The sequence below is a fragment of the Fopius arisanus genome, unplaced genomic scaffold, assembly GCF_000806365.1.
Source record: "Fopius arisanus strain USDA-PBARC FA_bdor unplaced genomic scaffold, ASM80636v1 scaffold00024, whole genome shotgun sequence".
NCBI classification, from domain to species: domain Eukaryota; kingdom Metazoa; phylum Arthropoda; class Insecta; order Hymenoptera; family Braconidae; genus Fopius; species Fopius arisanus.
In genome coordinates this window covers 948,966-969,716 of record NW_011887763.1, presented here as the reverse complement: position 1 = coordinate 969,716, position 20,751 = coordinate 948,966, and the positions used below count along the sequence as shown (strand labels likewise).

General features: G+C 36.2%; 9 protein-coding genes across 13 annotated transcripts; 3 read left to right on the top strand and 6 right to left on the bottom strand.

The window, feature by feature from the left end:
- Positions 1-290: 290 nt before the first annotated feature.
- Positions 291-2,572, bottom strand: RpL13A (ribosomal protein L13A). Its single transcript, XM_011301683.1, has 6 exons — positions 2,476-2,572; positions 1,712-1,842; positions 1,416-1,525; positions 938-1,083; positions 632-754; positions 291-432 (listed from the first exon to the last, which is right to left on the bottom strand). Exons 1-6 carry the CDS (start codon positions 2,494-2,496, stop codon positions 349-351), a joined length of 615 nt encoding a protein of 204 aa, XP_011299985.1. The 5' UTR covers positions 2,497-2,572; the 3' UTR covers positions 291-348.
- Positions 2,573-2,970: 398 nt separating this feature from the next.
- rush (rush hour) lies at positions 2,971-6,383 on the top strand. Its single transcript, XM_011301681.1, has 8 exons — positions 2,971-3,055; positions 3,344-3,408; positions 3,770-3,907; positions 3,969-4,032; positions 4,469-4,594; positions 4,680-4,786; positions 4,960-5,217; positions 5,287-6,383. Exons 1-8 carry the CDS (start codon positions 3,040-3,042, stop codon positions 5,314-5,316), a joined length of 804 nt encoding a protein of 267 aa, XP_011299983.1. The 5' UTR covers positions 2,971-3,039; the 3' UTR covers positions 5,317-6,383.
- Positions 6,024-7,685, bottom strand: LOC105264663 (nuclear receptor 2C2-associated protein). The gene is made up of 3 exons (XM_011301682.1): positions 7,550-7,685; positions 7,384-7,474; positions 6,024-6,987 (listed from the first exon to the last, which is right to left on the bottom strand). The coding sequence occupies exons 1-3, from the start codon at positions 7,630-7,632 to the stop codon at positions 6,703-6,705; spliced, it is 459 nt and encodes a 152-aa protein (XP_011299984.1). The 5' UTR covers positions 7,633-7,685; the 3' UTR covers positions 6,024-6,702.
- Positions 7,686-8,052: 367 nt separating this feature from the next.
- On the bottom strand, positions 8,053-8,794 carry LOC105264661 (chymotrypsin inhibitor). The gene is made up of 3 exons (XM_011301680.1): positions 8,684-8,794; positions 8,379-8,476; positions 8,053-8,264 (listed from the first exon to the last, which is right to left on the bottom strand). Exons 1-3 carry the CDS (start codon positions 8,733-8,735, stop codon positions 8,172-8,174), a joined length of 243 nt encoding a protein of 80 aa, XP_011299982.1. The 5' UTR covers positions 8,736-8,794; the 3' UTR covers positions 8,053-8,171.
- A 524-nt stretch (positions 8,795-9,318) lies between these two features.
- On the top strand, positions 9,319-11,678 carry LOC105264660 (ovalbumin-related protein X). 2 transcript variants are annotated; one of them, XM_011301677.1, is made up of 8 exons: positions 9,319-9,537; positions 9,630-9,745; positions 9,829-10,011; positions 10,208-10,418; positions 10,504-10,718; positions 10,910-11,089; positions 11,183-11,318; positions 11,413-11,678. In XM_011301677.1, the coding sequence occupies exons 1-8, from the start codon at positions 9,495-9,497 to the stop codon at positions 11,568-11,570; spliced, it is 1,242 nt and encodes a 413-aa protein (XP_011299979.1). In that variant the 5' UTR covers positions 9,319-9,494; the 3' UTR covers positions 11,571-11,678. The 2 variants fall into 2 exon arrangements, with proteins under 2 accessions (XP_011299979.1, XP_011299980.1); XM_011301678.1 differs by having other exon boundaries at positions 9,319-9,548.
- Positions 11,679-11,832: 154 nt separating this feature from the next.
- Positions 11,833-15,156, bottom strand: LOC105264659 (spermatogenesis-associated protein 20). 4 transcript variants are annotated; one of them, XM_011301674.1, is made up of 4 exons: positions 15,022-15,155; positions 14,860-14,967; positions 13,578-14,387; positions 11,833-13,476 (listed from the first exon to the last, which is right to left on the bottom strand). In XM_011301674.1, exons 3-4 carry the CDS (start codon positions 14,360-14,362, stop codon positions 12,072-12,074), a joined length of 2,190 nt encoding a protein of 729 aa, XP_011299976.1. In that variant the 5' UTR covers positions 14,363-14,387; positions 14,860-14,967; positions 15,022-15,155; the 3' UTR covers positions 11,833-12,071. The 4 variants fall into 4 exon arrangements, with proteins under 4 accessions (XP_011299976.1, XP_011299977.1, XP_011299975.1 ...); XM_011301675.1 differs by having other exon boundaries at positions 14,860-14,953; XM_011301673.1 differs by having other exon boundaries at positions 14,860-15,156.
- Positions 15,157-15,280: 124 nt separating this feature from the next.
- On the top strand, positions 15,281-16,233 carry HSPC300 (haematopoietic stem/progenitor cell protein 300). Its single transcript, XM_011301672.1, has 3 exons — positions 15,281-15,561; positions 15,825-15,907; positions 16,052-16,233. The coding sequence occupies exons 1-3, from the start codon at positions 15,441-15,443 to the stop codon at positions 16,076-16,078; spliced, it is 231 nt and encodes a 76-aa protein (XP_011299974.1). The 5' UTR covers positions 15,281-15,440; the 3' UTR covers positions 16,079-16,233.
- A 276-nt stretch (positions 16,234-16,509) lies between these two features.
- Positions 16,510-17,952, bottom strand: ND-B14.7 (NADH dehydrogenase (ubiquinone) B14.7 subunit). Its single transcript, XM_011301671.1, has 3 exons — positions 17,806-17,952; positions 17,061-17,369; positions 16,510-16,850 (listed from the first exon to the last, which is right to left on the bottom strand). Exons 1-3 carry the CDS (start codon positions 17,819-17,821, stop codon positions 16,639-16,641), a joined length of 537 nt encoding a protein of 178 aa, XP_011299973.1. The 5' UTR covers positions 17,822-17,952; the 3' UTR covers positions 16,510-16,638.
- A 464-nt stretch (positions 17,953-18,416) lies between these two features.
- LOC105264655 (nucleolar protein 8) lies at positions 18,417-20,302 on the bottom strand. Its single transcript, XM_011301669.1, has 5 exons — positions 20,073-20,302; positions 19,434-19,813; positions 19,130-19,371; positions 18,763-18,978; positions 18,417-18,643 (listed from the first exon to the last, which is right to left on the bottom strand). Exons 1-5 carry the CDS (start codon positions 20,175-20,177, stop codon positions 18,480-18,482), a joined length of 1,107 nt encoding a protein of 368 aa, XP_011299971.1. The 5' UTR covers positions 20,178-20,302; the 3' UTR covers positions 18,417-18,479.
- Between the last annotated feature and the right edge of the window lie 449 nt (positions 20,303-20,751).

Below are 20,751 nucleotides of genomic sequence, written 5' to 3'. Positions count from 1 at the left end.
TGTGGTGAATACTTGACATACATGCTACATATTTTTCATTATTTTTTTGTAAACCTGGAAAATCCCTTTTCATAAATATCGCTCTTTAGCGCCCTTCAACATTTTTTCCTCTTTTTTTTCATTATTTTTTTATGCCAACTCCAGTGATTTTCGTGACCTCAAAACTTATCCCAAATTTTGATGTATTTTAGGTTAAAAAGATAAAATTTAAATAAAAGATGACGCTCGATAGATAGTCCACCCGGCCCTTAACTTCGGTTTTCGTGGTGTTTGAATAAATTTGGAAGAGGTTGGATAAAAATATCAGATTTATTATTTTTATAAGGCTTTATTATCCTTATGACATCCTTAATTGTATCCAAAACTGTTGATAATCGCAGTATACGGTGCAGCATTCTTGGCGACCTTCTTTCCAGCTTCCTTGGTAAGTTTCTGAAAAAGAAAAGACATGAGTTTCCCGAAATTCTATCATTCCCGAGAAAAAAATTGACTATTTGACGATTCTCTCAGGACATGAATTTTCATCACCTCTGATTCAGGCGCAAATTACCATAAAACATCATTGAAAAATTTTAATAAACTGATTAATATTTTTGTTATGAATTTTGTAATGATGAAGAGGAATTTTTACCTTGAGTTTGTCTCTCTTCTGTACTCCCAGGATAGATTTGACTCTCCTCTTGTTCTCCAGGGTGCGGACAACAGCCTTGTACTTCCATCCAACTTCGTGGGACAGACGACCAACGTGACAGTACTGCAATAATAAATTCATTCATTAACTCGTTAAATCTTAATTATGAAAATAATTAATCAGAATTGAAGGCTTAAACTCAGTTAAAAGTGTCATCTTTACATTTATCAGGCGCAAATTACCATTACCATCATCGTAAATAAATTGAATTAATTAATAATTATTTAGGATTTATCAGTTTTTTACCTTTCTGCCTGGCTTCAGGCACATGACCCTCATGGCGCCAGGGACAACAAGACGTTTTCTGCGGTCATAGGGGGGTGGACAGCCCTCGTAGCATTTCAAACGCCTGAGAGCTTGCTTTCCCCTCTCAGTTTTGTGTGGGATCATTCCTTGAAGAAAAAAATCATTACGTCTCCACAATTAAAGTGAGAACAGCTGATAAGAGAGAAGAATAATCTCAGATCCATTAGAATGTTTCATTACAATTCAAATAATGTAGGTAAGAATTTGATCATCATGAGAGAAGGAACCATGATTAAAAATGTTTTAATTATTCGTTAAATCGAAAACAATCAATTTAATGTGAAAACAATACAGGACTTTTTTGTAGCTGACGAAAATTCTGAAGAGAAATCGCTCTTGAAATTTTTTTGAAAATCAATAGTTAATGAGATTAATCGATGTTTATGGAATAAAAAATCAAAGGTAAGGTAAGAATTACCTCTGACTGTCTTCCAGAAAATTTTGCTGGGTGCACGGAAGTGGAAGGGTCCACGTGCTGGGTTTACGTTGCATCTCTTACGAAGGAAAGACATGAACTTCAATTTATTCCTGAAAAATGATTGAAAAGTCCAGAAGGATTAATGATCTCGTCAGCGCATCCAGAGGAATCGTTGGAAATAAAAGGGGATTCATTCGAGGATTGAGTTTCATGGCTCATTCAAATAATGTAGGTAAGATATTAATAATCATTTTGAATATTCGTTAACGAGAGGTGTGGGGGGGAATGGGAACTACCTGAAGAAGTTGCCAGAGATGTTCAACTGCTCGCAACGTACCACGACGACTCGGTTACCCTGGAGGATGGTTTTGGCAGTGATAGCTGCCAAACGGCCCAACAAGTGGCCACGACCATCGATAAGAATTGGCTGAAATAAAATAATAAGTTAAATACAATTCATCAGACGCGATTAGTACGAATAGAACAAAAAAAATTAATAAAATAAAATTTTCGGTAAAACTCCCGGATGTCATCATGAGAATTGGCTGAAATAATAATTATTATACCTGAAGAAGATTTCGAATGAATAATTAACTCGTTTTTTACATCTCCGTAAGTATCTGTAATTATGAAGACAATGACAATTTCCGGAATGAATAAGTTAAATAGAAAATAATCCCGAGGCAATTAGCATCCAGCCATGAGTGTCTCCCTTTCTAACCAAAAATTTCAGACTTTTTGTAAATATGGAATGTCTAATCCCAGAAAAATCATTCGACATGTTACAATAAAATAAATCCATAACGAAAAGTGGAAATGAGCTGAATAAACGCGAGAGCTTTAGATTGATCAATAAAAACACAGGTAAATAATTTAATACTTCATGTGGACACGTGTATAGCATCGATCAACAGCGGTTCAAAAAACCAAAAATCCCCCCAAAAAATTTCATCCTAAAACCCTGAAACCATCGAAAAATCCCTCCGGAACGTCTCTCGATAGTTTACCCCGGGGAAATCCCGGGAAAATCGGAAAAATCACAAAAATTCATGGTACAAACCTTTTCACTAAAGCCCGTCATTTTGTCGCCCGACCGGAAAAGAGATCCGCAGAATAGAGGAGGCGCGCAGTGCTAGTGCGCACCGGAAGCCGCCATGACCGCGCGCTATTTTTCGATTCCTGGAGTAACTATCGATACATAGAATATCGATATGATTCAACTAAAAGTTTGAATTTCTACAAGTTCCCAGGCTTTGTACAAAAATTCTAAAAATCTCAAAAGATCGTAAAAAATCCAAAGAAATTCAAATTAAAAATTCTGATCATAAACATTGATAAATAATTGAAGAAAAAAATCATTTGTTTCATGACCAAAATTGTATTAGAGCATTTTTCTAGTAATTTAGAAATTTCTCGGAACTCCTCTTAATTTCAACAATTAAAATGATTTTCAATTTATTATCGATACTCGTAGTATCGCTGGGTAATAATATCGCAAATAAAAAGATCGATCTATCACCATCGATAACTTTCAGGGGCGTGAAAGTGGGGGGACGACAGAGTAAACTCCAAAAATGATTCACATTTCCTGCTATATTGTCGGCCCTGATGCTCATTGGAGACCATGGTTGACCGACTTGGTTAGTTCTCTATTATATTTACTCTCATTTCCCCAAAATAATCACTCGTTATTAATATCCCCCCTCTACAACCCCCCCAGCCACCCCCATCCACAATAATTAATAATAATCCATAATTTTTTTGTCGACAAATCGTCGTTAACTCCCAGTGGCATTGGCTGTGTTTTTGACAGCTACATACGTTAATCAGTGGGACAATCAATTCACCAAGATGCGATTAACTAATCAACGCTTCTGCATTTATTTTTATTCGTTTGTTCAACTGTTTTTTATTGTTTTTATGTGCAGTTAACAGTGAGGCGAATGCCAGGCGAATTGCCATGGTGGAAAACTGCTTTGGCAGCTCCGGACAGGTGAGAAATTCCATGAGTTTTTCCATCTGATTCATGCCAGTGGAATCATCATCGTTGAATCATTGAATTAGTTGAGAAATCGATAGCCTAATGACAGAGTAGTTCGGATGAAATGTTAACAGCATAATAAATTCAAGGAAAATTGGAAAATAATGTAATTTAGATTTTAAAGAAAAAACCATTTAATCCAAGGTTCAATCACAGTTTCTGGAACTTTCTTCTATTATCAAAATTTTTTGTTAATAATAATAAGAAATAGTAATAATGGATTGATGGAAGGGCTAGAGAAAAAAATTGAATTAAAAAATTGAATGGAATCGCTAAATGAGTTGTTAATGGTTAATTGTTTTTGTTTTTTCAGCCACTGGCTGTTCCTGGGAGAGTCCTGGTGGGCGAGGGTGTTCTCACCAAAATGTGCAGGAAGAAGCCCAAGCCCAGGCAATTTTTCCTTTTCAATGATATACTCGTCTACGGAAATATAGTCATCAACAAGAAAAAGGTGAGTCTTCGGAGGCGAAAGACTCTTTATGAGTGAGAGTTTTATTTGCGGTTTGTTTCAGTACAACAAACAGCATATTATTCCTCTGGAGGAGGTGAAGCTGGAATCCCTGGCGGATGATGGACGTGAGTATCGACAGAGATTGAATCGTACAATGAGAGAATTTCATTTTATTTTCATTTTGAAATGTAATCGATGGTATCATACGAAAAAATAGTTAAAACTGCTAAAAAATCCCAATTTCTACAGAACTTTTGCAATAAATAATTCGTAAACCGAAAATTTTCTAGTTAAACGTTCGTTCTGAATCCGTAATGAATCTTTCAACAATAAAATTCTGGAAACTGTACATTCGATGGGAACATTTATCCAGAAGAACTGCAATTTTTGTAAGCCTCGAATTACGAAACTGATAGTACAATCTTTTCCCCGATAATTCTCAAATTACGTAAATATATTTTTCTCTCAGTGTACGAACACCAGAAAACTGTTGCCCCCGCAGGTCGAGGATTTATTATCATTATTCCACGATATTTCCTAGTTTCTGGTAATTATTTATAGAATATCGCAATGGATGGCTCATTAAAACGGTAACAAAATCGTTTGCTGTTTATGCTGCTACTGCAACAGAGAAACAGGAGTGGATGGCGCATATAACTAAATGCATAGAGGATTTACTGAGAAAGAGTGAGATAATCAATTTTTTTTTCTCTACAATTTGCGTATATCACTTGTGAGATAATTCTTATCTGTTGAATGGGTTTTTTTGCAGGCGGAAAGAAGCCTGTGGAGGTGCATGCTGCTGTTTGGGTGCCAGACAACGAGGCCAATCACTGTATGCATTGTAAAAAAACACAGTTTACAGTTATTAACAGAAGGGTAATTATAATTTTTATATCATGTTCAAACTGTGGCTTTTCCCCGTCCAATTAATTTTCTTCTACCCAATTTAAATGATTAAAATTCTGTTTTCAATCAGTCATTTATTCATAGATTCATCTCTTTATTTTCTAAATTAATTGACAAATGTATGTGATGATCTATTTATTTAGCATCATTGTCGACAATGTGGTGCAGTTGTTTGTGGCCCATGCAGCAACAAAAAATTATTCTTGCCGGGTCAAGGGAATGGGAAAGCTGTGAGGGTCTGTTTACAATGTTACGACGTGGCTAGTAAAGTGAAAGCATCATCTCCCACTGGAGTTGACAATCTCAATAATTCTGACCAACAGCGCAACTCAGCTGACAGTTCAGGTGGCGACAGCTCAGGCGACGATGATGATTCAAACAAAGAGGAGAAACATGACGAGGTAATATTTCCCCTTGGATTTCACCAGTCAATTCAATCAATCATTTATCGATAATTCTCTGTCCTACAGCCGAAATTCTACTCAGTTCTTGCTCGATGAATCCTAACTCAGCACAATCATCCCGATGGGAATCGGAATAATTTTCTCACACCAATTCAGATCAATGGAGATGATTTTTTATTATCACTGACGTACAACGAAACGTAGGAAACATGTACAACTTCATTTTAACAATTTTTCGGGGCGAATTTTATTAGTATTTCATCCGCAGTATTGGTATGGCGATTTGTTGTCTGTATATTTTTCATATTTGGTCCTTGAGGAATTCAGTGGAATTGCGATCTTTCTATTTTACGAATTATCCCCTATTTCTTAAATTTTTCTTCATTTTCTTTTTTGTGTTATGGTAAGAAATTTAAACAATAGGACGCATAGACAAAATTCAATAGAGAATGAAAAGGCAATTGAGGATTGTTTTTTAAATTCTTTTCTTTTTTTGACATTTCTTTCGTTGAATTCCAGAAAATTCCTCAGAAAGTCAGCAGAAATCCATTAGATATTTTCTAGAAACCACAGGATTTTTCTATTGAATTTTCAAATACGTAAATGTAGTAAAGTCTGGGGTGAAGTTGACATTATGTTCTGATCCCTAGTTCCCTTATTGTTATTTTTAATTGCATAATTATTATTTGAAACAGTAAATCCTTGGATATTTTAAGACTCATGCCACTACGTGCCTTTCACCCTGGAGTTGAAAAAATTTTCGTTAATCATTGAATATTTAACTGGTGGCAGTTTAATTATTATTTTCCCTCCTTAGTCTAACACGTAAGTGATTGATAAATGCAACTCGACTGTTTAATCGATATTTATGTAACAAGTTTAATGATAAATATTTCGAGGCCAATTGAACTACGTATTCCATCCATGAAAATGTCAAATTGAAATTGTTTTAATTTGAAGACATTATCGAGGAAGAGCAGTCGTTGTTTCTCGGGAGTTTAGGGTAAGATTGAATAAGGTTCAAACATTTTTTCTTTTTCATAAATTACTAATTTTTATATCAGACATTTACATTTGTAAATATCTTATATGATTATCCATGAGAATATGACGGTTTATCTATTAACTGTTGTGGAATAAAAATAAAAACATATCAACAAGTCCTTCTTTTCTATAAACATCATTATTTTATTTATTAATGGTATTAATATAAAAATTTATTTTTTAAATATTTCAGTGCATTGAGGTGATTTTAAATTCGAGTTTAACATTTTCAATATCAGTTTTATCTCGAAAAATATCGATTTTGAGAAGAAATAGGAGAAGAGATTTTTTGTAGGAAAGTTGAGTCGCTTCAAAAAATTCGGGAAGCGTTTTTTGGTCAGGTCTATAGTTTTCGAGATAATGGTGTGATAATTGAGAAAATTCGAAGATTCGAATTCTCTCGCTTTATCGTTTCGATTCTGGATTTGCTGATGAATTTCAGGAATGCAGAGAGAGTTTGTAGATGATTATTCTACCAAAAAAGTCTGTACTTTCTTCGAATATTATTTTAAATCCACTGGCCCTGATTGGCCGGTCCAATTTGAAAGTTTGAATGGTATTTGTGTCCTCAGGGTAAAAATGTTGAATATGCCTCAGAGTTTTTTCGTCGCATTTCGCCTCCAGGCGACAGGTTTTCCCAGCAAAACCTCCCTGGAACTGGATCTCAACCCTTGATAATTCGCATTCGCTTTTCAAATTAATTAGAATCCACTGGGGAATTCCCTAGGAAAAAATAAAAAATCCTGAGCAACCCCTGAGCTCGATGTAATTACGATTACTCCGGTGCCACGATTGAACTACTGACTTCAGATGAAAACGTCAAAGGACTTTTTTATAGTTGATTAAATTTCCGACAAAAAATATCTTGTGACATTTCCTCCCAAAATCCATAGTTTTGAGATTAATCGAAATTTGAAAAATCGATTCATCTGACGTTTTCCTTTGACTACTAAATTGATGGCTTTTGTGCTCATATTTGAAAAACTAATTGAGAGAAAATATTTACTCCACTTTTCAGGGATTCTTGAAGATAAATTTGATAGAAAATATGTCATGCGAAACGTGGCACGGAGGAATCGTAATTCTTTCTGTGTTATTTAGATAAAATTAGGGAATTACTGAATCAGAGTTCCAACAAGTCTCGTCGCTGTCATCGAACATAAATTGCTTTCCATAGCTTTTCACCTCCTTATTCAGCACTGAACTCACCCTTTAGACATCAATGAAGAAACAATAAATTAAAGGAATGAAAAGAATGCGTAAAGTAAAAAAAAAGCATTTCTACCTGCAGTCGAATGCATTTTCTTTTAGAATACATGACATTTTGGGTTGTCTACACGTGGGATTAAGGTATGATACAAGCATCATACCTTACGTGGGATGTATGACACTAGCGCCACCCTGGCCGTTCAAGTGTTGACTGGAAAAATTCACTTGCCACTCAGAAAAAACAAACCATTTTTTTTTTACTGATGGAGACAAAGAGGATTGACTAAAGTAGAGGTCAAAGAGGATTGACTAAAGTAGAGGTCAAAGAGGATTGACTAAAGTAGAGGCTCAGTTCTGGGGTTTGAGTGACCCCAGCTGCATCATAGTAGTAATTATTAAAGTAAATAGATGAATTAAAAAAAAAATCATGGAAATTTCGGCGAATGCACACAATGTGTTCTACAGACATGAACACGTTAATTATCATAACAATTACATGCACTGCAGTTACCTATTGCATGAGGAAAAAACACTGAAGACAATAATTTTCTCGGAATAGGAATGGTTAAAAAAAATTCATTATCATCCTGGTTTTATTTTAAATTTTTATTTTCAATACAGCTAATCTGACAGTTTCAACAGATACTAATGTAAGCTTATGAAATTATCACTAAATAATTGAACAAGTCCCTGGGTTTTTAGTTCTCTGGGCATTCGCTGGGTCTTATACAGGGCCCATTGGGTTCTTTCCTAATTAATCCTTCATCGCAATAACAACGTTGACGACAAACCTGAAATCATGAATTATTATTGGAAAATTAACTTGAATTATCTGATTCTTTATCTGAATACTTAAGAAGATAGGAATTATTAAATAATTTATTTATTTGATGTAGATTTCATACAGCGGAGCAGGCCTCAATTGTGCGTAATCCGCAATTAGTTTCACAGCCACCGCAGGGATTGAAAAATTCGCCTGGAGGACAACTCTGAGACTGAATGCCTGTGAGAAACAATAATTAATCAATTAATTAATTAACGTAACAAGAGTTAAATTGTAAAAATATCAGAAAAATATTTCCCCGTAAAAAATCGTTATTTCGAAAATTACAAAAATAAATATTAGTGCAATCAAATTAAAACAATACATGGACAAAGTTTTACATATAGGCATATATTTTTTGATTATATAAATATAAATTAGGTCTACCGGTGATCCCGACGATCGCAACGAGCATCAAGTAAAATCCAATACGAGACATTATGAACAATTTCAGAGTTCCACTGCTTGTCGCACCTAGTGGACACCGATTTTATAGTCAGGACAGGAAATACAACATGGAACTCACTGGAGTTTTGCAGAGGGGGAAGCAATGTTTGCATTAATAATTTCTGGTCTCTCTTTTTCCGTATCGACAGCTAAAAATACCTGAGAGCAAAGAAAATAATCGAGAAAGTTTATCCATCAAATATTTGGGGATTATTTTTCGTCCCGAAGATTAATATCAATAAATTCCTCTTAAATTTTCCCCTTCACAGTCAAATTCTTGCATTTGTTATTTATTATGACAGTAACAATGTTATTTGATTTTTACAGATGATTTATTTACGTCAAATAAACATTTATTGGTAATAATAAAAAATTGTTTCGTTTGAATAAATTAAAAATAATGATGCATGAATATATTGCATTTATAGAATAATTATTTTGTTCTCTACCCTTTGGATGAGCTATTACTGAATTATTAATTTATTTATTAATACTATTGTTTTAAGTCAGGATGTTTTGAAATTTGGCGGGCTGCATTCATCGGTTTTGATTCGTGAAGTTGAAACCGACGAATCCGAAGACTAAATTCTCTTTAGTACGACTTTATCAAAGTTTATAGTTGGTTGTTGCTAAAAAACTGGAATAGGTACAGTGCATTGTAGGTGTGTCAGTGTGTCACATGCAATTTTGACAGGAAATTGTCAATTGTCATTGAGCCCGGAGACTTTCCTCGACATCTTCTCACAGTGATATGAAATTGTCTCCAAATTTCATCGAAACACCGATTTTTCCACGTAAATCTCAAGTTTGTTTACTCACATTTATCCCATTATTTCTGATTTTACGATGCAATTTAAACGGAATGCCTTCTATTTACGTTTTCAAGGTCTTCTCATCATCTGTTTTGGTTTCATCGGAGGAGCATCAACTATTGAAAAAATGACGGAAAGTTTTGTGAGAGAGGCTGAGGCTTGCCGGGTTTTTTCTTCAAGTTTTTACAAAGTGCATAATAATTATTGTTCCAACAAATGAAGAGCTAGACTACTCCTTTTTTGATAGAGTCAAAACAATATTCGATTTCTCAGATTTTAGGGAAAGAGCTGAAGGATTCGAATATCGTGTCTTCACCCCTGAGTGTTCATGTTCTGCTGTCATATCTGACACATGGAGCTAGGGGCCGTACTGCCGAGGAGATGGTCAACTGCCTCAGCATCAGTGGAATCGAGCAGTGGCAGTTCGGTTATAAGAACCTCATCTCATCATTGAATGTGAGAATAAATCTTCTGACAGATATAATTCCATTTCTCATTGCAATTAATACAATTACAATTGGTCTAATGGTTCATTCCCTTTTAATTTATTGAAGGATTGAATGCCTCAGTATAGTAAAAGGTCCGTGAATATTTTTAATAACATATTAAATAATAATAATAATAATGAACTGGTGGATAAAAATCGTGATAGGGACCAGCAAAAGCAGATCTTCTCCTGGCGAACTCAGTATTTCTCCGTGAGGACGTCGATCTCCTCCCAAATTTCTCATCGATTGGAACAGATTTCTACGACTTCACCGTCTCAAAATTGAACTTCGGAAAAAGTGTCGAGTCAGCTGAGGAAATAAACAGCTGGGCAATGAAAAAGACAAACAATAAAATCAACAACATTATCACATCAGGTGATTCTTCAATATCCTCTACATTATTTCAATAATTCTCCTCTCTATCTCCTGTTATTGTTATTTTTTTTCCGTTCTCCATTAGATGACATAACCGATGACACTCAGATGATTCTCGCAAATGCTATTTACTTTAAGGGCACTTGGCTATTTACCTTTGATGCTGAAAAAACAACTCCCAAGAATTTTTACGTTACCAAAGATGTTGTTAAAAGTGTTGCCATGATGAGCCAGAAAAAACGATATCGACATGGCGATCTTCCAGAGCTCAATGCTAGATACATCGAGATTCCATACACAGTAATGACTCATTTCAATGAGAATTTTCATTCTATTCGTGAAAGGGAATTGAGAAATGTTATGATCATTCAATTTGCAATATTAGTTCGTTGGGATATTCAAAAGATTATGAATTTAAATTTTTCTGGTTGGACTTTTATATTGAATTTTCACACAGGAGTTTAAAATTCGTGATTATACTCTAATTCAAGGATGATAACCTGTCTATGGTGGTAGTACTTCCAAAGGAAATCGACGGCCTGTGCCATTTGGAAAAGAATTTTAATTGGAATCTCATACTCACTGCAGATCACACGCAGAAGGAAACGATTCTGAATTTGCCAAAATTCACAGTGGAGTCCACGATTGATTTGAAGGAAATCCTTGAAAAGGTGAGTTTAATTCATTAAGTGCAATTAAACCTCGAATTAAATAAAAAATCTCTCATTACAAATTAATGGGAATTAATTAATGATTTCTCCTAGCTGGGTATGTCAGAGATGTTCAGCAATGCAGCTAATCTCTCTGGGATTGCGAATTCACCTTTAAAAGTCAGTAAAGTTCTCCAAAAAGCGTTCATCGAGGTGAACGAATTCGGTACAGAAGCAGCTGCCGTCACACGTGAGTAAACGCTCTCAAGACAGTAAATTTTATAATTCCTTTGACTTAAAAAAATCCATTCCAAAGAAAAAATACATAAATAATTTGTTCACAGTCGGACAGATAAGATTGAGAAGAATGGTCTACGAGCCAGACGAATTCAACGTCGACAGGCCTTTTATGGTTGCAATTCGTCACAAACCCAGTGACATTCCCCTCTTCCTCGGGAGTGTTCGCGATATCGGCGAACCCATCCCCAAAGACGAGCTTTAACTCAAAAATCGCACGAATCAGTCTATTTTTCACCACAAAATATCTATTTTATAAAGCTTCACGTGACTAATCAGTAGAATTACAATAAATTTAACTTTTATATTATAATTTAGTATCTCTTTCCCCTATACCTCACTTTGCGGGATTAAATAGCAGCACTGGGTGGGATTAAATTTACAATCAATCAATAATTTGCAGTAATCACCGAGAATAAAAATATTCAATAGAAAAATCGCATTCATTAAAAATTCTATTAGTACTATCCCAAATTCTCGTTGAAATTCTATTGGTTTAAGTGCTGATTTTTATGTTTACACTAACAACATAAAATTCAAACTAAAAATTACCTTCGATAAATAGTACACGTGTACCTTCATATTGTCGATTTATTGATTTTCTCTCATCTCTGAGAATTTCAATGAGAGTAATTGAGAGCTTTAACAGAATTCCAACAAAATTTTATTTGTTGACTAGTGACTTTTTCCCACGTGATTTTTCTATTCAGTTGGAAGAGTCGAGGAGTTCCTTGAGCTGCTTGGGCTCCACAATTGGAAGAGAACAGGTCCGATGACGACAGACGTATATAGTAGCTCTTCCATTGTGTGATTTCATTTTTCGAGCGAGTTCATTCTTCCTGGCTACGATGGAGTCAGAATCGTCTGGATCAATTAGTAGCAGAACTTTCGAAGGAATCAAACGATCACGGATTATATCCAGAAAAGCCTCTGTGTCTGGAGCACCTCTTTTCCCTGCAATGTACAATTGAGTGGCAGCATCATGAGAATTTAATAAAGCGCTGACAAGTTCGGATGCATACACTGGAATTTTCCCCAGAGTCACTGAGAAATACTCGAATATCTTCCTCGCTTTTTCCTGGTAATCAGACCGATCCAATAGAGCAGCTAGACGCAATAAATTATTAGCAGCTACTGAATTGCTCGAAGGCTCAGACCCATCGCTGGAATCCTTGAGCCTCAGGACTATGTCCTTTTCCTCGTTGGTGGTATTGAAGTACCCGCCGACCTGAGAATCCCAGAAGAATTCATCCTGGATATCCTGGAGTTTCTCAGCTAGTTCAAGCCAGTGTGGATCAAATGTCGCTCCATAGAGATCAATAAGCCCCTGGACGACAAAGGCATAATCCGAATGGAATCCACAGATGGGCACTCCTGGCTGAATGATAACATCGTTTTCCCCCCTGTAGCAACACCTGAAGAGAACTGTCTTTTCCTCATTCATCAGATACCTCTCGATGAATTGAGCAGTCTCCACAGCTTTTTGAATGTATTCCTTTCTGCTTGTGGCAGCTCCAGCAGAAGCGAGTCCACTCATCATCAGTCCATTCCAGGCAGTGATGATTTTGTCATCGAGTTGGGGTCTCGGCCTCGAGAGCCTCTCCTGGAACAGAATCCCATTGGCTTCTTTCAGATACTCCCTCACCTCATCCACTCCCATCTCAAAGTGCTCAGCTGTTTCCTCCAGACTTCCATAAACAATCAGAACGTTCTTTCCAGCGAACTCGTTGTGGAGGTGGGGATGCACCTGGACATTGCTGTCTTGCTTAACCCCGTAGTGGTACGAGTAAATGTCCTTGAGAGACAGCTCTCCTTTTATTCTCTTCGTCAGAAGGTCGGAGATCTCCTGGAACGTCCAGACGTAAAATGCTCCTTCCTTTTTCTCCTTGGAACCTGGTGACGGCAAGGAATCCGCATCTTCTGCGGTGTAGTACCCTCCGTCCTTATGTCTGAGGTCTCTGGTGACGTATGTCACGATGTCCTCCACGACTTCCGAGTAGAACTCGTCCTTCGTCGCTAAAAAAGCGGTTGCGTAGGTTTTCAACAGCCGCCCCTGGTCATAGAGCATTTTCTCGAAATGAGGCACGTGCCATTTGTCGTCCACTGCGTATCTGAATATTTTTGATTCACTCAGGTTAGTAAATTAAATCTTAAATTAAATAAAAAGTAGAAGGTAAGTTACAATGTTTGAATGAAGAAAAATGAAAAATACCTGCAGAAGCCCTGACCGACGTGATCGTGGATTCCTCCATTGGCAATTTTCGTCAGAGTTGTGGTGCACATGTCGAGGCATTTTTTCCCAAGGACGCCATTGGGATCTCGGGCGTACATATGAAATAAAAAATCGAGATCAGAGGGCCGGGGAAATTTAGGACCACCGTTGAAGCCACCGAACTCTGGATCAAAAGCAGATATTAGCATTCGGAGGCATTTGTTGGCGCAATCCACAGGGTTCAAGGATTCTCTCTCTCCCTCGTTGGACTTCTCGATTTTCTTCAGTATCTCCGAGCCTTCGCGGATGAGCTGCTGCTTGTTCTCCAGCCACATGTTAGCGACCATCAGAAGAACTGTCTTAAAACTTGGCCTCCCGAATTTGTCCTCTGGAGGAAAATACGTTCCACCTATCACTGGTATCAATGTCGGGGTGAGGAAGATACTTATGGGCCAGCCCCCGTGACCGCTCATGTATTCGATGAATGACATGTAGATCTTGTCCAGGTCTGGACGTTCCTCTCTGTCAACTTTAATGCTGACGAAGTGTTGGTTCAGAATTTGTGCTGTCGATTCGTTTTCGAAGGATTCACGTTCCATCACGTGGCACCAGTGACACGTCGAGTAACCAACCGACAGGAAAATCAGTTTGTCCTCCTGACGAGCCTTCTCCAGGGCCTCGTCACACCATGGGTACCAGTCCACTGGATTCGACGCGTGCTGGAGAAGATATGGGGACTTCTCCAGGGCGAGTTTATTGCGTCCTGGGGGCGACCCTGAAGCCATCGCTAGGAATGGCACGACAACCACTCTGTGGCAGGTGATAATCAACCATTAATATTATTAATTAAATAACATTATTCATGTTTCAAACAAAAGGGCATTATTTAAATTTGTGTAGTGGCAATTGAGACTGGAATATCTATTTCTGTTGACACAATGATTATCTAAGATGATAAGCGTATTGTCGATAATTATTTGAATATTATCAGATTCAATGCCAGATTGATGTATTAGAAGAAAAAAATATATTGTTGGAACTCAGCTATTATTATTAGCCATTATTTTTGCATTATTTGCGTTTTATTGTTATTTTTGGCGAATGACACTTGACAGTATATCCATCGAGTAATTGCCGAAAACTTAATTTATCTATTAAATTTTGTTTGATTAAATATAGAAAAATGATAAATTTATCAAAAATGATTTTTAATGGGATCGGTTTTACCCCAGGCTCCCGTAAAATAATATGTCTTCGTTAATGCGTGCAATTGCACAACTACCTTTTGCTCTCAGCTGATAAAAACGTCGCACGATAGACCCCAGGTCTTTTAAGTGCACTTTGAATGTTCGATGTTTCTGATAAACAGCGAATTGCTGAAAAAAAACATCTGCCACAAATCATAACATCGGAATCTCGAAAATCCACGACAAATGATAATTACATAAACCCTTCAGAAATTCCTCTTCATCCACAGAAGAATTAGCCTCAAATTATTATTACAGACGAGCGATTAAACCGTTAATTATATCAATTAATCTTCAATCGTTCACCGACAATTCATCCATCGAGTTTATAATTAACACCCGCATCAAGGGGATTTTTTCCCCTTCTCCTCGACAAAATTCCCTAGTAAAAAATGTTGACAAGTCACATCTAGTTATTTTTTGGTAGATGACAGCTAGTTTTTTTTTATTTATTGTTGTGTGGGTGGATGTAACAATACATGTGGTTCTGTTTACGTTGGGATATTCGGAGCACAAACTCCTGGTGAACTTCTACAAAGGCTCTCGCGTTTCCTGGAGCATCTTCTGCAATCCTGGGAGGTTAATTGGGTTATTGATTTGAGGGAATTATCAGAGAATGGCTGCGGTTCATCGAGAGGCTATCCAGAAACAGATCCAGCAAGACTGGGCTAATCGAGAGTACATCGAAGTCATCACCGGAAGCATCAAGAAAATAACAGACTTCCTCAACTCCTTCGGTGAGTGTTTACCCCACCTCTCCTGGAATTCCTGGAATATTCCATTGCCTTCCTCTGAATGGAGCAATTGCATTCGTTCAATTTTAACTATTCGATTTTTTGTGGTTCGATAAATAATTTGAGGCTTGAGAGTCTTCATATAATTTTTTTAACTGAAGTATATTAATCTTTCAACTCGGAATTTAATATTTCTTGAGGCAGGACGGTGCATTTTCGGTTAGGAAATTGGTAAATCTTCTTGTTTATGTATTCATGTATTGTAGATATGTCCTGCAGATCTCGATTGGCTGTTTTGAACGAGAAATTGACGACTTTGGAACGGAGAATTGAGTACCTGGAGGCTTGTGTGAGTTTATGAAAATATTTTCGTCTGTTTGCAATTTTTTTGTGGGGCCGGACGGATGGAGATAGTCTTTTGTTATAAATTGTAATTATAGTTGAGGAATAATTTAATCTTTTCGAGATATTCATTGGGATTTGTTGATTTCAGGTGACGAAGGGTGAAACTCTAACTTAATTTGAGAAGAATTTATGTTCAATATAATTGACTCTCATTGAACTTCCGTTTGATACTACTTCCTATCCTAAGCCCAGAATTTTATAATGATTTTAAGACACGGATTATTGTGAATCCTTGAATAAAACCAAATAACAATGACCAATTTTTTATTATGTAATCTACATTTTTATTTATTTTATCGAGGGAAATTTTACAGATGGGATTTGGGAAGTGGCACTTGAGTTTTTTAATGTTTATAAATCAAACATGGAGCGATAATAATAAACAAAATAAAGGACTTTATAAAATATTTCATTTTATGAACGAGAAGATTTTTCCAAAAAGTTATTTTGTTGAAGGATAACCCCAAAAATCGAAAATAATAATTCTATGGCAGCAAAAATGACAGAAAAGTGGATGAATCAATTTAAATTAAGAGAGACGGTGAGAACAATTTTTAGTAATTATCTAATTTATTCATAGTATTGAATGAGATTTAAACATTTGGTAAAAAGTCTCAAGTGTCTGCCCCATGGGAGAATTCTAATCGATCTCGACAGAAGAATCGAAAACGCTCATTAATACGGTCTTCTCGGCCACTCTGTGATAGTTCCCACGAGTGAATAATCGTAGAAATTACCCAGCTCTGGGTTCGGGTTGTTGAAAAGGTTCCATTCGTTCTGCTTAGAGTCCTTCTTGAGGAGTGCAGCAATCATGAGGAAAATTGTCGCAGGAATTGTGAAGCTCTGCTTTTTTTTGAATGCATGGAGAACGGGTATACAAGCCGCCACTGAAACAGAGAAAAATCTCTATTCCCAAAAAACATCTGCCGAAGAATTAACTATTATCAATTCTCTCACTATTGATTCCAATATTAATACATTAATATTAATAATATTATTAATATTAATGGTTCATACGTAACCGAGGAGGAATGTTAACAGAAAATACTCTCTGAAGGGGTGAGGGAATAAAATATCATAAAGATCAAATAATTTACCCCCAATCGCGTAATTCAGCTTGTCATCCTTGCCCCTGACATTCGTGGCGATATAAGTAACGGATGCAAATGTAGTTGCTACACCTACAGAAGGCAGTAGGTAGAAGCTTAGAACATTCATCGTCTCAATTAAATTTTTTGTCTGCGAAATAAACAGGGCATCTCCAATAGTCGCGAATGCTGAACTCAAAATGCAATATTTGTTTATTCCCCACAGTTTCTCCCAGGGATTTTTTCCCTCCGGTGCATCATAATAATTTGGTCCTCTCAGGATCAATAACTGCGAGTTAAGTGGTGTGTATTTTTCTCCTGTTAACATTTTTAATCAACAATTAGAAATTAACGCCTATTATAAAACATAGTCATCCCATCGACTGGTTTTTATTAGTTAATTAGTGCTGTTGTCAATGTAAATAACAAATATGAAATCTCTTTTTTAATCATTATTATTACTGAAGAGTAACAAGTTGATTGTTTTTTAGTGAAGCTTTTGAAAAAAATTGGTGGATGAGTTGGAGAAGATTTAGAGGTTAGAGTACAGTAAAAAACATTAACTATTTGATAAAAATCCAATCAACAATTTTCAGTCTTCTACGTGAATTGGAAATTAGAGATAAATTGTCGAGATTTAATTATTCTCAGAGAACTTTTCTGAAAATTTCAAAAGTTGGAGCAAGTGTTATCATTGAGAGATGACAGAATTTTTTCCAGGAATTTTGACTGATTAAATAATCGGACGACTTACCGTAGGGCATCGGCATGATGACAGCCCTCGGTTAATTCCCAGCCCTCGATAAACAATAAGATAATAACAAATTAGGAATATTATGGAAAGGCAGTGGAGGATTACGACTGTCAGCTGGTGAGGGGGTGCGCAAGCGTAAAAAATTACGTAATGAAAAACTGCATTTCGTTCCGTCGACATTTTTATTCGCACTTTTCCCACAAATATCGGTAAAAAACTTTATCAAAAGCATTGTTAGCGCATTATTAATTATAATTTAAGTGTTATTATTTCTTTTATTAACAGAAAAAAAGAGAACGAACGCTAAAGCGCATCCATTGAACCTCTCGACGTTTGAACTGGCCGCTATTTGGACCGCGCATTCGTCCGCGCAGATTCAGAAATGGCGGTCGAATTCCGCGTCCTCGGTGGAGCGTTCCATTTGTGTTACGAATTTTGGCGGGTAGTGACGATAAATAGTTGGTGTTATCGTGATTAGTGGAATAATTAAGTGTCAGTGTCATACAGGAATAATCATACGAAGGAATTAGTGATTATTCTGGTGATTAACAACGGCTGGAATGCATAAAACCGGATTTTCAGGTCAGTGAGGCTTTTCTAAATTTTCTACTTCAATAATTAAGATTTATTCTTCCATATACATATTTTTCACAGGTCATAAACAATAATTATTATTATTTACAATGTGGTTTAACAGTGTTGATCTTTTTATGCTTCCAAATCTGAGTTTTTCGCGTGTTGTTTCGAATCTTCGAACGAACGATCTCCTTCAATTGTTTTCTGAGATTTTTGAACGATTGGTTCGAAGGTGCGGGGGTTTTGAAAAATTCCTCGGCCTCTGAAAAGTCATGATTGATGATTACTTTCTAATTCAGACAAATTCAAATTCTAGTCTGATTTCTATTTGTGTCTGAAGTCCGTCTCTTGCTACAATGAAGGGAATGAGCGGGTTTTCACCTTTAAATATTGCAGGGTTTAAGAAAAATGTGTCTTCAACAACTCGTGACACTTTTTCAGTACTTCTTTTTGCATTTTCCGTGTTCTGCCCTGAAGTTTCGTCCTCGTCCTCAGAGGAATCATACCTAAATGGATTTTTAGCGTCGAAATTATCTCCAAACTTTGATTTCCTCTCTGTTGCCAGTTTTTCTTCATTCGCCAATTCACGACTTTTCTCTGAGAAATCCAGAATTAAAATCAACATTTCATGAAACAAAGTATCATTTAGATAATTCCATACATAAACTCGGTAATTTTCAGATATTGAGGAATGCGGTATAATTTTTTTTTCGTGTCGAACAAAAAATGTTATGAGGATTTTTATTACCTTCAGGGGCTGTACCGAATCGTTGGAGCAAACTGAACTCCTCTGGGGCTTTCAGGGTCTCCGTCAGATTTTCTGACACCGAGTAGAAAATTTCACTCGACACAGGAATAGGTTTTTCCTCCTCCACTAGGACCTCTTTAGCTTTTCTTTTTTTCTTCTTCGAGGATTGAGGCTCTTCTTTTTGCAGTTCGTGTTTCTGGTGGTCGTCCTGCGTCGGATCGTACCGAATCATTTGATTTTTCCTGAGAAAATCACAGATTTCGATTTATTTTAGAAAATCTTGGGTTTATTATGTTTCTTTTACCTTTTCTTCTCTGAGTCATTCTTCTTGGGTAAAGGCTTACCCAGAACACTCTGGAGAATTTCCAACTGTTTGTTTTTCTCACTTGTCAGTTCATCCTCGTCCTGTTCGTTATTTAATTCCTCCGGTTCTTTTTCTTCGTCTTCTAAAAATCTTTCGTCCATCGCGAAACGAGGATCGTTTCCAAGATTCACCACCTTCGACTTTTTATTTGCACTAAAATCGTACTCCTCCTCTTTCGAATCTGCCACCCCATCTCCCTCCTCATCCTCATCATCGAATAATGTTCGTTTTCTAGATCGATTGACTATTTTCTCTTCGTTATCATTTTCCTGGTCACATATACTGTCATCGAAGACAATTTTCTTGTTTGGAACTCCATCCTTAAATAATTTTAATACAAAATCAGTCCTGGAGAAATAAACAGTTGAGATTTGTTTAAACATTGAGATCTTTCCAATTAATTTAGGTGTGAAACCTAGAATGAAAGGAATCGAATTGGGGGATGAAATGTTAAATAAATATTTTGTGAAGGAAAAGGGGAAGGGGAAGTTGCAGGCATTTTTTTATGATTTTCTGAAAATCCAGGGATTTCTCAGATTTTGAGATTTCGGGATTATTATTCCTGAATTGAGGACATACCACTGAGTTCAGAGCATTTCTTATCAACAATTCCTTTTCTCGGAATGCCTCCTTCTGTTTTTTCAAGGACGCACGTCTGATAGCGTCTGAGTCTCTCCCAATCATAATTGAAGATTGTCTTAATTTTTTTCAATTATCCACAAAATAATTCACCAATTATTAAAAAAAAATTCCACGTGTGGTCTTTAGCCTCCAACCAAAACAAATTGACATTTTCAATTGTTAGGTTAGAATCAAATTATGTGCGCAGACACTTTGCGCCTGAGGCGGGAAAAATTGAATAGCGAATTGAATGAAATATGAAACATTACTCTTAATTATCGATTTATCCCAGAAATTATCGACTTGAGGTGAAAATGCTATAGAACTTTCTTGTAGTTAATTAAATTTCTCACAAAAAAGGTCCTATAATATTTCCTCCCAAAATCAATAGGCGTTGAGATTAATCGATATTTAACAAAGTTGCATTCTAATTTTCAATAAATCATACTATAGATATACCAGAATCATTTCTTCAACCGCCATTTTGTTCTCTATCATTCATTTTTAAACAATCATTAATCCAAATCGTCAAATACATTTGAATAATTTTCCATAAAAAAATAATTATCAGTAATTAATAGATCAATATTTTTCATTTAGTTAATACAAATCCCTCAATGAATATTCATTCGTACGG